At 33.2% G+C, this 16,996-nt stretch overlaps 1 protein-coding gene across 4 annotated transcripts in view; it reads left to right on the top strand.

Annotated features, from left to right (window-relative positions):
• Positions 1 to 11,709, top strand: part of PKN2 (protein kinase N2) — a 129,645-nt gene extending 117,936 nt beyond the window's left edge. For 3 of the 4 annotated variants that reach the window (XM_047083681.1, XM_047083679.1, XM_047083680.1), the window contains 4 exons: positions 5,070 to 5,212; positions 8,478 to 8,585; positions 8,959 to 9,039; positions 9,125 to 11,709. In XM_047083681.1, coding sequence (XP_046939637.1) covers positions 5,070 to 5,212; positions 8,478 to 8,585; positions 8,959 to 9,039; positions 9,125 to 9,328 — 536 coding nt within the window. In that variant the 3' untranslated portion in view covers positions 9,329 to 11,709. Of the gene's footprint in view, positions 1 to 5,069; positions 5,213 to 7,658; positions 7,701 to 8,477; positions 8,586 to 8,958; positions 9,040 to 9,124 lie in introns of those variants that run through there. The other variant, XM_047083682.1, reaches the window with a different exon arrangement.
• Positions 11,710 to 16,996: the final 5,287 nt, after the last annotated feature.

Below are 16,996 nucleotides of genomic sequence, written 5' to 3'. Positions count from 1 at the left end.
AGTATCATCTTGGACTCTGTTCTCTTTCCACATCAAGTTAATGACCAAAATGTGCTGACATTTACCTCCTTAATATTTCTTAAATTTTTCATTTCCCCTCTACTACTGCCAGCTGTCATCTTGTTTTGAAAAACTAATGGCGTCTTCAACTTTCCTGTCTCTAGATTCTTTGTCCAGCAAATCAACCTGCCATGTAGGTGCTAATAACATTTTTTGAGCACTTAATAATTGCCAAGAAATTTACCAAATTCTTCATATGCATGATCTCCTTTAATTTCTAATAGTCTTGTGACGGTAGGTAGTAGCGTTAACCCCCAGCATATAGATGAGGAAACTAGCCTTTGAGGTTAGACAGCTTTTCTAAGCTTTCTAACTAGTGGCAAAGCAGGAATTTAAACCCAGACTTTTCTGACTCTTAAGAGCCTGTTGTTAACTCCTTCCTTGGAGTTTAACCAATTTGAAGTCCTAGCCAACTGGGCCTACTTTCACCTTTTTTTAAAAATACCAGGACAGGGGCGCCTGGGTGGCTCAGTTGGTTGGGCATCTGCCTTTGGCTCGGGACATTATCTCGCAGTCCATGAGTTCAAGCCCCGAGTTGGGTCCTGTGCTGACAGCTCAGAGCCTGGAGCCTCCTTCGGATTCTGTGTCTCCCTCTCTCTCTGCCCTTTCCCCGCTCACGCTCTCTCTCACTCTCAAAAATGAATAAATGTTTAAAAAATTAAAAAAAAAAATACCAGGACAAGGGTGCTGCATGACTCATTCGCTTTGAGCAACCAACTCACTTTCAGCTCAAGTCATGATCTCACGGTCATGAGATTAAGGCCCACATAAGACTCTGTGCTTGTGGAGCCTGCTTAAGATTCTTTCTCCTCCTGCTTCTCATGTGTTCTCTCTTTCTCTCTCTCTCTCTGTCTCTCTCTCTCTCTCTCTCAAAAAAAAAAAAAAAGAAAGAAATGACAATAAAAATATCAGGATAAGAAAATTTACCAGAATGAATGAAATATGATAACTACTGCAGTTGACATATATACTACACTAAAATGTGACAGATTTCATACTACTACTACTACTATAAACGAAACAAAAAATTAAGAGTAGTTTTATCCTGAAAATAGGGAGTTTGTAATCTCCTCTAGTTTTTATCAAAGCATAAAATAAAAATCAAGAAATACTAGTTCTTGGCACAAAAACAGACACACAGACCAATGGAATAGAATAGAAACCCCAGAACTAGACCCACAAACGTATGGCCAACTCATCTTTGACAAAGCAGGAAAGAACATCCAATGGAAAAAAGACAGCCTCTTTAACAAATGGTGCTGGGAGAACTGGACAGCAACATGCAGAAGGTTGAAACTAGACCACTTTCTCACACCATTTACAAAAATAAACTCAAAATGGATAAAGGACCTAAATGTGAGACAGGAAACCATCAAAACCTTAGAGGAGAAAGCAGGAAAAGACCTCTCTGACCTCAGCCGTAGCAATCTCTTACTCGACACATCCCCAAAGGCAAGGGAATTAAAAGCAAAAGTGAATTACTGGGACCTTATGAAGATAAAAAGCTTCTGCACAGCCAAGGAAACAACCAACAAAACTAAAAGGCAACCAACGGAATGGGAAAAGATATTTGCAAATGACATATCGGACAAAGGGCTAGTATCTAAAATCTATAAAGAGCTCACACCCGAAAAACAAATAACCCAGTGAAGAAATGGGCAGAAAACATGAATAGACACTTCTCTAAAGAAGACATCCAGATGGCCAACAGGCACATGAAAAGATGTTCAGCGTCGCTCCTTATCAGGGAAATACAAATCAAAACCACACTCAGGTATCACCTCACGCCAGTCAGAGTGGCCAAAATGAACAAATCAGGAGACTATAGATGCTGGAGAGGATGTGGAGAAACGGGAACCCTCTTGCACTGTTGGTGGGAATGCAAATTGGTGCAGCCGCTCTGGAAAGCAGTGTGGAGGTTCCTCAGAAAATTAAAAATAGACCTACCCTATGACCCAGCAATAGCACTGCTAGGAATTTACCCAAGGGATACAGGAGTACTGATGCATAGGGGCACTTGTACCCCAATGTTCATAGCAGCACTCTCAACAATAGCCAAATTATGGAAAGAGCCTAAATGTCCATCAACTGATGAATGGATAAAGAAATTGTGGTTTATATACACAATGGAATACTATGTGGCAATGAGAAAAAATGAAATATGGCCTTTTGTAGCAACGTGGATGGAACTGGAGAGTGTAATGCTAAGTGAAATAAGCCATACAGAGAAAGACAGATACCATATGGTTTCACTCTTATGTGGATCCTGAGAAACTTAACAGGAACCCATGGGGGAGGGGAAGGAAAAAAAAAAAAAAAGAGGTTAGAGTGGGAGAGAGCCAAAGCATAAGAGACTGTTAAAAACTGAGAAGAAACTGAGGGTTGATGGGGGGTGGGAGGGAGGGGCGGGTGGGTGAATGGTATTGAGGAGGGCACCTTTTGGGATGAGCACTGGGTGTTGTATGGAAACCAATTTGTCAATAAATTTCATATATATTAAAAAAAAAAAAAAGAAATACTAGTTCTATTTTGGTCTTAATTAACATTTTTTTAATCTTGGCCAAGTCACGTAAAAGGTTCCTGTAGAACCTATGTAGATACTGTATCAGCTCTTTTTAAAAATAATATTTTATTGAAGAAAAAAAAAGTGTGACAATGTTAAAGAAATTTTGCAAAAACAAATTTTCCACCCTTCTGTGCTAAGGTATTTAATTATGCTCTTCAAATCTTGGTCCATAGACTCCCAAGTTCATTTGAGATTTTCAGTCATTATAAATGTATACTTTAGAATTGAGAGCTTTTCTTTCAAATTCTTTCCTAAGATGATGTTTATAAGGAGCTTTTAACATTTTAGAATATATTGAGACATATTCAATATGTAGAATGTGTATTTGATTAATATATTACTAAGTTATGATAAACAAAATTAAAATTATGAACTAAACAAAATTTACTAAACTAAATTATAAGAAATATAAATTTGTGAACTAGTTAAAAGATTAATACTGTATGTGTATATGGCACCATTGGTTAACTCCTTTTTTATTTTATTAAGTTTTTAATTTTAATTCTGGCATAGTTAACATATAGTGTCATGTTAGTTTCAGGTGTACAATATAGTGATTCAGCAATTCTTTACATTATCCAGTGCTCATTACGATAAGTGTACTCTTTAATCCCATCACCTATTTCACCCATCCCCTCCACCCTCTCCACACAACTCTGGTAACCATCAATTTGTTCTCTATAGTTAAGAGTCTCTTTCTTGGTTTATCTCTCTTTCTTTCCCCCTTTGTTCATTTGTTTCTTAAATTCTACTTGTGCATGAAATCATACGGTATTTGTCTTTCTCTAACTCATTTCACTTAGCATTATACTCTCTAGTTCCCTTCATGTTGTTGCAAATGGAAACATTTCTCATTCTTTTTAATGGCTGAGTAATATTGCATTGTATGTGTGTGTGTATATGTGTGTATGTATATGTATATGTATATATATATATGCATATGCATGCCACATAGTCTTCATTCATCTACTGACGGGTGCTTGGGCTGCTTCCATATTATGGCTATTGTAAATAATGCTCCTGTAAACAGAGGGGTGCATATATGGTTTCAAATTCGTGTTTTTGTATTCTTTGGGTAAATACTCAGTAGTGTGATTACTGGATCATAAGGTAGTTCTATTTTTCATTTTTTGAGGAACCTCCATACTGTTTTCCATAGTGACTGCACCAGTTTGCATTCCCACCAATAGTGCACAAGAGGGTTCCTTTTTCTCCACATCCTCATTAATACTTGTTTCTTGTGGCTTTGATTTTTAGCCATTCTGACAGGTGTGAGGTGATATGTTATTATAGTTTTGGTTTGCATTTCCCTGATGATGAATGATATTGAGTGTGTCTTTTGGCCATCTGGATGTCTTCTTTGGAGAAATGTCTGTTCATATCTTCTGCCTATTTTTTAACTGGATTATTTGTGGGGTTTTTTGGTATTGAGTTGTATCAGTTCTTTATATATTTTGGATGCTAACCCTTTATCGGATATGTCATTTGCAAATATCTTCTCCCATTCAGTAGGCTTTTAGTTGGGTTTATTGTTTACTTTGCACAAGTTTTTATTTCAACGTAGTCCCAATAGTTTACTTTTGCTTTATTTCCCTTGTCTCAGGAGAAATATCTAGAAAGATGTTGCCACTACCAATTCCGGAGAAATTGGTCTCTTCTAGGATCTTTATGATTTTAGGTCTCACATGTAGGTCCTTAATCCATTTTGAGTTTATTTTCATGTACGGTATAAGAAAGTGGTCTAGTTGCATTCTTTTGCATGTAGCTGTCTGATTTTCTCAACACCATTTGTTGAAGAGACTTTTTCCCATTGCATATTCTTGCCTCTTTTGTCAAAGAATAATCGACCGTATAATTGTGGGTTTGTTTCTGGGCTTTCTATCCTGTTCATTGATATATGTGTCTGTTTTTGTGCCAGTACCATACTGCTTTGATTACTATAGCTTTGTAGTATAACTTAAAATCTGGGATTGTGATACCTCCAGTTTTGTTTTTTCTTCTTCAAGGTTGTTTTGGTGGTTAACTCTTGCTTATCCAAGGGTTTGCATTTTGGTATTCTCCAAACTAAATGTTATTTTTTATAATGAACCAGATAAAATATTTTAAAGATTGAATTGAAAAGATGATAAAAATTGAAGCTCAGAATCCATTTTTTTCTTGTAACTTCTTAGCATCATTTGTGATGACAGAGAAAATAAATAAAATGAAGTGTGAAAATTGCACTTCTTTATTTTTACCCATTAATTAAATAATAGAGTTACTGTTGCACAGTTTTCTCTGTACCAGTCCTTAACATTTTCTGTAGAAGTCTGGTATATCTTAAGTTTGGTCACCATGCACAAATGGAACTTTAATTTTGCTTCCTAAGGATATCGTCTAATTTTTTATCTGTTGGTCTAGACTTTTTTCTTTGCTAACAAATGCTTAAATTTTACCTTTTCAGGAATGGGATATGGAGATAGAACAAGCACATTTTGTGGCACTCCTGAATTTCTTGCCCCAGAAGTGTTAACAGAAACATCCTATACAAGGGCTGTAGACTGGTGGGGCCTTGGTGTTCTTATATATGAGATGCTCGTTGGTGAGGTAAGCAGTACAAAATAGATGAGAGAGAAATTAGGAAAGAACAAAATATGTCATTTAGAAATGACTTAATATGTTTCCTGCATAAGTGGAGCTTAAGTTACACATACTTATACACATTTATAATATACTAGTAATTGCCTGAAATTCTATATTACCTTCACTGTGTTTTTTAGGTTTTTATATTATCTATAGAACTTTGAAAATCATACCTTATATTTCAGTATGCTGTAGTTATTTGTGTTTTATGAATTTAAAACATGGTCATATTATATAATTGATCATTTCATAGGGAATAACAGAAAGACTAATGAAAAGAATGTACTCTATACCTGTAACAAAAAGTCAGTTATACATTGGTCAAAATAAATGCATTGGTCAAAATGAATTGGACTTGGGAAAGGGTAAATATTTAGACAAGTAACTGAAAACTGCTTACAGTTTGATCTTGGGATGATCTTGGGATGAAAAAAAAATGAGTTTGGTTCACTGTTTTGCAGTTTTCCCAGTACCAAAAACCTTCCTTGTACATTCTAGGCATGAATAAATTAGTAGCTGAATAAATGATTGACCAAATTATTGAATGTCAGAAATGTCTAAAGTTTTACCCTGTATTGTCATATAATGGCACTTATTTCATATAAATAAAGTATTTTAGTCCATCCAAATGACAGCCACTTTGGTATGTTATATTGGAGTGGATATTTAGGAAAGGAGGAAAAGAAGTAGCTAATTAAAATGTTTACCATGTGCCAGGCACTATCCTATTTGCCTTATAAATATTAGCTCATTTAATTTTCAGCAGCCTTTAATGAGCTCAGTACTAGTCTTAGGCCCATTTTCAGGTGTATAAGTGGAAACACAAAGAAGTTAATAACTTGCTTAAAGTCACAGAGTTCTCATATGGTGGAGCTGCGATTTTTAACTCTGGCTCTCTGGTTTCCTATCCCTAAACCATTATGCTTTGTATCCTCGGGGTATGGAATCCACCTAACCTTATTTCTATTCTTAAGACCAGTGATTTAGTAAAATTTCTACCTCTATCTAGAAAAGCTGCTATACAGTGTTTTAAGATGGAAAGATGTATTTTATCCCTAATCCACAGTGGTCTTTGCTTTCTAAGAATGCCAGAAGTACTCATAATAAAAAAAAAAAAAAGAAGAAGTACTCATAATAGTTGTTTCTGTAAGCTCTGACCTACTTGAACTTCCCCCCACCCCACACCTTTTTTCAAAGTAATAGTTTTGTTGCTTTGGGTTTTTTTAATGTATTCATTTATGTATGAGATTTAATTAGGTTACCAAAAATTACATGCTTGCTTAAAATTGACTCTCCATATTAGCTCTGACAGGCAAAAAATGTGAATTTATTGCAGAATACTACAGAATTAAGATCCAGTTGATTCTGCTTCCTCTTCTACAGTGACGGGAAAACTTGGCAATGAGCAAATGAAGAAGCTCCTGTTCTGTATTTTTAAAAAGAGCTTCTAATTGATTAACCTGTTAATTACTAGGATATAAAAGACAGTGGATCCAGCTATTCCTTCACAATTGTTTATTGCAGTTTCCTTGCTCTTTAGCACCTTTGTAAGAGGGTAGTTGGGAAAAGAACTAAACTTAAAACTCATCAGTACTTGATAGTTTTAAATTTACCAGTTTAACATTGGTAAAATTTTAGCAATAACTTTTAACTGTGATAAAAGTCAGGTTTGGCTGAAGTTTATGTCTAATTACTCTATTATTACAAAGATTTGAAAATCCACTGGATATATCATGCATTTTCAAATGTGTATTTGTGTTTGTATGGGTTTTGAGGACTGGAAGGACCAGATCCCCCTTCCTGGTGCCAAATGAGAATTGAAGCATCAGAGAAATTTTAAGTAAACTTAGATATTGGAGTTGCACTCTTGACATCTGAACAGACTATTGAATTCTTTTTATATCTGTTTAAAACATACTTGTTAGCATTCCATTGTTCATCCTGTTAATTTATAATCTATTTGCAGAAACAAGGAACTTTAACATCTTAATGAATATGTGGGTATATCGTCACTCTTCAGGGATTTATAAAGTGACATTTTTTAAATACAAAATTGATCAAATAGACAAAAGTGTTTTGTATTACCACTTGAAATTCTCATTGAGAATTCTTGTGAAAAGGAATTTTTCTCTAATTTGCTGCTATCTCAATCCCAGAAAGAAATGATATTATCTCACATAGTTACTTCATTTATCTATTTGATTTATTCATTTTGAGTGTGTAAATGAACAAACTAAGGTTTCAGTAAGTGAAAAGTGTGAAATTTCCTTACATATGAGCAATAAGATTGGCAGCTCAGCTTTAGGAGGTTGGATTCTAAATTCATTTTCATAGATTCCTCAAGTCAAAGATTCTTCCCTTTCCATTGATACTGCTTTCTGCTTGGCTCTTATTCATTAATACTTTACAGGAAACAAGCAACCAAATCTAAGTCATCTCAAATTCTGAAATAGTAAGTCATATTTCATAATAACATTTCAATATATTTGAGAGTTATCATTTTGTGCATCAAATTGTTATACTGAATGTAATTTAAATATGTTTTTATGACTTAGGGTCATTCCTGTCAATATGAGCAACATTTTAATAATACTCTGCTAACTGAAATGCCCCTAAGACTTGAATTTTGTTGGCAGCTGCTACTTAGTGCCGTCATTATGCCTGCAGATCTCTAATTGTGTTTTGCTAATTAATTTGCTATTGACTATGAAATTCAAAGTACATCCATATCAGATGTACAACTCAGATGTACAAACTCTGAGCTTCTCTCTATGGTGACACTTATTACCATATTTACTTTACCCATTTTTTTCTGTCTTTCCACAAGATTGAGCTTGAGAAATGTTGATTATCTAAATAATTTTTACTATCTAGTATGCACTCAAAATATTGACTGTCTGGCCAGATAAATGAAAAAGTGAATTAAATAAAATAGAATGGAATTAAATTAAATTAAGTGAAAAAATGATATTGTATAATATAACCAAGTTTGTTATTAAAGTCTGTGAAATAAAGATGAAGATTTCAATAAGAGTATATGGTATATCCTCTGGATAATAGATCTGTTGTGTATCTTTTGTGGCTTCTCACAGTCTTTTCTTGTTTGGTGTTTTGGTAAGTTTTTTGTTGGTTTTCCTCACTACTTGGTTCTTGTCTGTACTTTGGATAGGTGATAAGATTTTACAGTATTGAAATTCATTTTGACTTACTCAGAGATTTTTTTTTCTAGTCTCCCTTTCCTGGTGATGATGAAGAGGAAGTTTTTGACAGTATTGTAAATGATGAAGTAAGGTATCCAAGATTCTTATCTACAGAAGCCATATCAATAATGAGAAGGGTAAGAGCTAATGGTTTATAAACTGCTTAAATTTCTTTTATTGAAGGACATTTCCCAGTTGGAACTTTATCTTTTTTTTATTTTTATTTTTTTTTCTTTTTACGTCAGAAAAGGTCTTTATTGTTTGCAACAGGAAATTAAAGAGGAGGGGGACACGACATCTCTGGCTCCAGGGGTGGCTCCCCAGACTTAACTCTTCACCCTCCCGGGAGAACCCAATTAGAACTTTAGAAGTTGTTTTTTAGTTCATAGATGTTTCATGGTTTAGACAAACACATACCAAAAAAAACATCTAAATCTTTGCAAGTTATGAGAATCTTTATCAACAAAGTCACTGGTTTTATTTTAACTTTTGTATTTTATATTGTGTTAGCTATTACGAAGAAATCCTGAGCGGCGACTTGGAGCTGGTGAGAAAGATGCAGAGGATGTAAAAAAGCACCCATTTTTCCGGGTAAGTGTGACAGTTTAAAATTTTTTGTGAAAATAGAAATTAAGTGTAGGAAACTAAACTGGTCATTTTATATTTTGTAATCCAGCTAATTGATTGGAGTGCTCTGATGGACAAAAAAGTAAAGCCGCCATTTGTACCTACCATTAGAGGACGAGAAGATGTTAGTAATTTTGATGATGAATTTACCTCAGAAGCACCTATTTTGACTCCGCCTCGAGAACCAAGGATACTTTCAGAAGAGGAGCAAGAAATGTTCAGAGATTTTGACTACATTGCTGATTGGTGTTAAGTTCCTAGACACTGTGAAACCGAGCAAACTAACTCACAAGAAGACCTCTTAACAATAGCAACCCTTCATTTGCTCTCTGTGCCACCAGTAGCTTCTGAGTTTTTTGTTTAAACACATGAAGATTTCTTTAAAAGTACTATTGTAAAATCTTCTTGAAAGTGGCTTCTTTTAATGTATTTTCAACGTAAATCTGAGCACTGGAAACAGTTTCATGGAGTTTAAGCGGAATGAACATCGGCCATGAAAACCTATCACAAATGAATACTTTTGGATCAATAGTCTATTTAAAAAAAAAAAAAAAGAAAAAAACCACTCTTCCACGGTCCCTCGCTATGCCTTATGCCTGCCTTAAGTGGAAGGAAGATTAATCATTTCACTTCAATTAGCTATATTTTACAAAAAGAACAAAAAGGGTTTGGGATGCTATTACTGTTCACACATAGTAAATCTGTTCGAATAAGGCAAATGCTCTTATTTTTTTAATGAAATTACTATAATATCAAAAAAAATGTAGTGGTAGTTTGTGCACATTTTTTGGCTTGTTTTTTTAAAAAAAATGAATTGATGTCTTGTTTTATAAATTTTCTATATTTATTAGGAGAAAATTTTTATCGCCTTATCTTTACCAACCATGTAACAGAGCCTCATAGCTTTCCAACAGAGCTACTTGCCAAACAATTTTTTGTTTATTAAACCATGCTGAAGCAAACAGGAACAACTAAACATCAGCATTTACTTAAAATTTTAAGAATGAGGACTTCTGATTAGCCTGAACCAAGATACTGTATTACCTGTATGCATTCCCAAAGTCTAGACACTCGATATATTCAATCATACCTTCTTCCAAAATCAGTGGACTAATTACTCCTTTTTTGATATTCGTTGTACATTTTTCAGCCCAGTTTATCTTATTCTTGTATCTACTGTAGAAGGGAACTATATCTGTTAAAACATAGGGATTATCGTTGTATACATGCTGTGAACATGTATATGTGCAAGTTGTAATGTATTCTATGTTGTAGGTTTATTATTTAATTTCACCACTTCATCACTTTTGTACAGTGGCCAAGCAGACACCTCAAACTCCAGCATTTACGTTAAGTGCATTTGTACATTTTAGGCCACTGGATCCAGATTTTATATTGGCAGTTACTGAGGGCAAAAGCAATATATTGTAACAGAATGTATAAATATTTTTGATAAAACAGTCTATATTTTATAAAATTATTATAACACTAAAGCTGTACCTCAAAAGTCTCAAAAATAATTTGATCCAATACTTTTTACAACTCTTCAGAGGATCCATTTGTGGCTTTTTTTAATGCTCTTAGAGGAAAGAGTTTTGGCAAGCCATGACTTTTCCACTTGCCTGGAGTTTTTTGGTTTTTTTGTTGTTGTTAGTTTTTGCATCCTTTTCCTCTCGTGTATGACTGCATTATTTTTCTTTAGTTCAATAATAACATCTTTAATTCTGTGCTTAGCATGTTAGGGTCATCATATCTCAGGAATAACAAGTTGTGAACTAACCATACTGAATTAGCCATTTAATCACAGTGATCTCATGTCTTAAAAATTGTTCAAATTTAAATTCTATGAGAAACATAAAAGCACATTGATTTGTAGAAAGTTTATCAATACTTCAGCCTTGCTAGGGTGTGCTGGCATGTTTTTGTATACTCTGAGAACAGTTACAATTTTTCCAAGAATTCTTATTTCCTTCCAATTCTATTATTACCCAAGATTCTTTGGGAGAAAATCTTATAGAAAGAGGGAGCAATAAGTTGTTTAAAGTTATTTTAAAATGCCAGTTAATTTCCTTGTTAAAGGACAGGAGAGGATCTTAGCTTAATTGTCTGGCTTTAATTTACACAGTGTTAACACATTAAAAAAAAAAAAACACTAAATACTTTTGAGGTACAGTCTGCTCACCTTTCCTGGTTCTCAAATATGCATAGAAAGCAATGTCTAAAATAGGCTTTTAGCATTAAAACCTGACATAGCATTATGTAACTACACAGTGTACAGAAGTTTGTTTTTTTTTTTAATTGAAGTCAATCACTAAGAAAAAATTAGAGGGCAGGGTATATTCACACAATTAAGCTGAAGAAAGCACTAATATTTTCTGTAGTTTTTAAAAAATATATATATTTTAGTCAGATTTTAAATTTTTAAACTCTATAGAGTGTAAATATATTTTGCTATTACTGTATGTGTAAGTGACTGCTCAAGCACTTTGTAAGGAAATTATTAGTATATTTTAGAATGGTACACTATGCATTGAAATGAAATGTGCCTTTATGTCATTCTAAGGAAAAAGTGTTTTGCAGTCATAAATTACCACAAATGCACAAATTAAAGTATAAATAGATTATAATTTGTAACTTTGGTTTTAAGTATTTTTTCCTTTTGGAAACTTTCTGTTCGTCAAAATGTGTATTAGCTCTACTATATTCAAGATCTCAAAGACTAACGTTGCTTATTAGCCTTCTTGCAAGTGTTTTTGGTCCTGGGGAAGGGCAAAATCTGAGAGCGAACTGTCCACCTCACTGGTAGTAATGGGGAAAGTTTGCATTCTACCTCTGTAAGATCAATAGCATCTTTTATTCAGTGGAGATATATATATATATATATATATATATATATATATAAAAAGCACCAGTAATTCAGGATACCAGTAGTATCCTTTTGTTTGAGGTAACTTACTTTATTTTTAGGACCTGACCTTTCAGAAAATAGGTAAATGAAAACAATGCTAGTCATTGTATAGTCCTCTTATTCAACTATTACCAATGGAATATTTAAGGAATATTAGGAATTATTAGGAATATTTTAAGATAGGTCTGTGCTATCCCTGTAGCACAAACTGAGGTCACAGTAGAAATTGCCATTATATGTTAACTAGGTGAAAGCTGCATTAGAGATTCAAATCTAACAAAAATTTTACAGGTGTTACTGATCTTTCCAAAGCAACTAAGGGTGAGTATGAGAGACTCAGAGGATCAAATGCCAAATCATGGATCATAATCTTAATTAAAATTCTTACTTTCTAGCTATCTTTTGAGATCTGCTGTATCTCCAAGTATTGGCCTTATATGTATATAAATATATGTATTTATAAACATATGTATATAAATATATACATATATAAATAGAGATAAGTTCTTAAATAACTTCAAAGTGTCAAAAATCTTGCATGATTTCCGCTTCTAGTATCGTGACTAAACAGAAGCTCCCAAGACTGCCAGTAAGACACATAATTTGAGGCACTGCTGGTCTCATGAAAGGTAAGAGGGGTGTCTGGCAACCTCCCACCCCAAAACAAACAGACACACTTGAGCATGGATCTGGACAAGCTATAGCTTTAGTACCTAAGAATTAAGGAGGAGTGCCCAAGCACAAGAGTGAGAGTACTCAGAGTTTGGGATTGGAACTTGAGTCCACAAAGTAGGCCAGAGAAGTAGGAAGGTGGAAAGGGTAAAAGCCAGAATGGCAAGGATGTAGCTTTGGAAATGCAAACACTCAGAAGAGGCGAGGTTGCCAAGGATGGATTCCTATAGCAATGCCGTTATGAAGATAACAAACCCTGCAATAGCAGTAAGACTTTTGTTCTATGTTTAAATCCTCTAGAGGAGCTCAAGTTCTGATTTGCAGGTCGTTGTTTTTCTACCAGTAGAATCAAATACTTTGTGAATGAAAGTTTCTCCAGAATGGGAACATAGGACTTCCACAAATTAAGATCAAGTAATACACTGTTAAAGGTCACGCAACACATGAGAAATGGGAAACTACCTTGAATGAGAGCCAACAAAAATAGTAAATTTCTATATCCCCTCCAAAATATTGCAAATATTCAAATTCTCAGATACAAAATATAAAATAGTTATGTACAAAATATTTATATAATATATAATTTATATAATATATATAAATTATATATTATATAAATAAAATATATAATTTATATAATATATATAAATTATATATTATATAAATAAATATAAATAAATATATATTATATTTAATATAATATTAAATTATATAAAAAATAAATATATATTATGTAAATAAATTATATTATATAAATAAATATATTTATATAATATATATAAATATATAAATATAATAAATATAAATATATATTATATTTAATATAATAAATTATATAAAAAATAAATATATATTATATAAATAAATTATATTATATAAATATATATATTTATATAATATATAATTTATATTATATATTATAATATAAATATATATATATTTATATAATATAATTTATATAATATATCCTAAAATTACCAGGATAAGCAAGTACAATGAAATTTTTAAAAAATTAAACATTTTTAAAATCCAAAAATGAAATACGTGACTGACCAAATTTGAAACTCAGTGAAGTGTTAACACATTAGACAGCTGAAGAGGCAACTGGAGAACTGAATGATATATCTGAAAAATCAATCTCAAATAGATAAAAAGATAAGGAGATGGAAAATATGAAAAGAAGGTTAAGAGATATGGAAGATGGAGTGGAGACCCAAGAGTAAAGAATGGAAGGGAGGCAGTACTTGCAGAGATAATGGCTGCAAATTCCCCCAGAGATTAAAAATCATCCAGGAGGTAGGATATTCTCCATAAAGGATAAATATAAATAAAAGTATACATAGAACCATTGTAGTGAAACTATAGACCACCAAAGACAACATCTTGAAACTACCCAAAGAGAAAGGACTAATTGTCTATAAAAGAAAGACTAACAGCTGACTTTTCAATATTAACAGTGAAAATAGTGGAATATTCTCTTCAGAGCATTGAAAAACCAAATGTCAGCCTGGAATTGTGTAGAAAGTGAAATTAGTTTAAGAATGAAAGCAAGTGAAAGTGTTTTAGTTTTTCTTTTTTTAACGTTTATTTATTTCTGAGAAATAGAGTGCAAGCGGGGGAGGGGAGGAGAGAGAGGGACACAGAATCTGAAGCAGACTCCAGGCTCTGAGCTGTCAGCACAGAGCCTGATGCGGGGCTCGAAACCATGAACCGCAAGATCATGACCTGAGCCGAAGTCAGATGCTTAACCAACTGAGCCACCCAGGTACCCCCAAATGAAAGTATTTTTTAAAGGGTTTACTCTTAAAGGAGTCCTACTCTAAAGGAAGTGCTTCAAGAAGAAATGAAAGTGATCCCAGAATGGTGATCTAAAACACAAAAATGCTTAGGAAAAAATAAAATTGTAAACACTTAGGTAAATCACAATAAATGCAACTCAGTAGAACAGATGATTTGTTTCTTTGTTTTAAGTCAACAGAAATTCTAGACAGTAGTAGTAAAACAGCTGAGATAGGGAAGATCAGAGCTGAAATACTCTGTTGTATCATTGGGGTGTCAAGGTATTAATTAACTTTAGTTAAATATACATTATAAAATGCCAGGGATATTCATGAAAAGAATATAGTGCATATAACATTCAAACCAAGAGAGAGGATTGTAAAAATAATTTCAAATATACCAATAATCACAATAAATGGAACAAACTTACTATTTAAAAACAAATTTCATTTTAAGTTTTATTTATTTTGAGTGTGTGTGTGTGTGTGTGTGTGTGTGTGTGCGTGCACATGCGGGGGAGGGGCAGAGAGATAGGGGGAGAAAGAGGATCCCAAGCAGGCCCCTTGCTGTCAGCGCACAGCCTGACACAGAACTCAAAAGCTCGCCAACTGAGATCATGACCTGAGCTAAAACCAAGAATTAGACACTTAACCAACTAAGCTACCCAGGTCCCCCCCAAAGTAATCGATTCTTAAAATGAAACCTTGGCTTTATAATATTAGCAAAAAGATACGTCTAAAATATAAGGGAAGTTGAAAGTAAGAGTATGAGTAAAAATATTCAATGCAAAAACAAAGTAAAGCTATGGTAGCTCTACTTAATATCAAAACAGATTTTAGACCCATCATGAAAAAATAAGTATCACCAAGAATAGAGTGTTTCTACATAATGATAAAAGATTCAATTCATCAAAAAGATATACTAATCATGTGTGTGTATTTAATAAAGTAATCTCTACATAAAGCAAAAATTGTTAGAGCTACTACAAAATACTTATCCCCATCAGGTTGGAAGATTACAACTTTCATTATTGGAAAATAGACTTTTTACAATCAAGAGAGAATGAATAGAACAATAAGCTTGATCCCCACTGAATGTATATAGAATTCTGCATCCAGCAATTAAGAGATTCCACATTATTTTCCAGATTACATGGAACATTTATAAAAATTGAGCCATAAAAAAAAATTGTAGAAAATAACAAAATATAGTTACACCAATTATATTTTCTAATTGGTACAAAGTATAGTTACACCAATTATATTTTCTAATTGGTTGGAACACGTAGATTTTTAATAGATAAATAGATTTGAAAACCAATATTAAATACCCTTTATTGGCTCACAGAAAGAATCGTAATTAAATGCAGCAAAAGTGATTCTTCCAGGGAAATTTGCAAACTAAGTGCCTATTTAAGAAAGGAGGGTTAGGGGCGCCTGGGTGGCTAAGTTGGTTAAGCATCTGACTTTGGCTCAGGTCATCATCATGTGGTTCTTGTGTTCGAGCCCCGCAACAGACTGTGCTGACAGCTCAGAGCCTGGATGGGTCCTGCTTCAAATTCTGTCGGCCTCTCTGCACCTCCCCCACTCACTCTCTCTTTCTCAAAAAATAAACATTAAAAAAAAATTTTTTTTAAAGGAACGTTTTAAAAAACTGATCAAATTGCTTAGCTTCAGAAATCAGAAAAAGGACAACAGAATAACTGAAAGTAAACAATAGAAAAAACAGTAAAATAGAAATAAGCCAAAAGCTTATTCCTTGAAAATGCTAATAGATATAGCTGTGAAAAATGAAAGTAGATATAAATGCTATTTATAAATGGAAAATACAAATACAAGCAAAGATTTTTTTAAAAGATGTTATTAACATATGCAAATAAATATGAAAAAATAGTGAAAATCTGAAAACTCTAAAAATATTAGCTTAAGCTAGTGTGAATAATGTCGCTCTAACATTAATCACTTAAAAGCAGAAATTAAAAGTCCACACACACAAAAAAAAATAGGTCCAAAGTGTTTTACAAGTGAACTCTCCCAAACTTTCAAGGAGATTATTTTGACCACATAGAAAGTTTTTTTAAATAATGTGAAAAAGTTATAGTTCCTAACTCATTCTGTGAGGTCAATATAATCTAGAAAACAAAATATACAAAGAGAGTATGTTACTGGCAAATTTCACTCATGAATACTGATAAAGGATACTAAACAAAATACTACCAAATGTATAAAAAGGGCACAATAAATTGGGCTTATGCTAGTAATGAAAGGATGGCTTAATATTAGAAAATCTCTGATTATCATTTACCATATTAAAGGGGAAAAAGTAATATATTTAGAAAAAGCTTGTCACTTTTCTGATTTGAAAGGGGTCAGGGGATCCTTAAATTGACAAAGATATCTGTATTAAAACAACAACTGGGGCACCTGGGTGGCTCAGTCAGTTAAGCATCCAACTCTTGATTTTGGCTTAGGTCATGATCTCACAGTTCATGAGATCAAGCCCCACATCAGGCTCTGTACTGACAGTGCAGAGCCTGCTTGGGATTCTCTCTGTCTCCCTCTC

Source organism: Lynx rufus, unplaced genomic scaffold, assembly GCF_022079265.1.
Source record: "Lynx rufus isolate CCGP_SWC_20201006 ecotype Redwood Valley unplaced genomic scaffold, mLynRuf1.p SCAF_2, whole genome shotgun sequence".
In the NCBI taxonomy this organism is placed as follows: domain Eukaryota; kingdom Metazoa; phylum Chordata; class Mammalia; order Carnivora; family Felidae; genus Lynx; species Lynx rufus.
The sequence above is the reverse complement of the archived record's forward strand: the minus strand, read 5'-3'. Positions and strand labels throughout refer to the sequence as shown.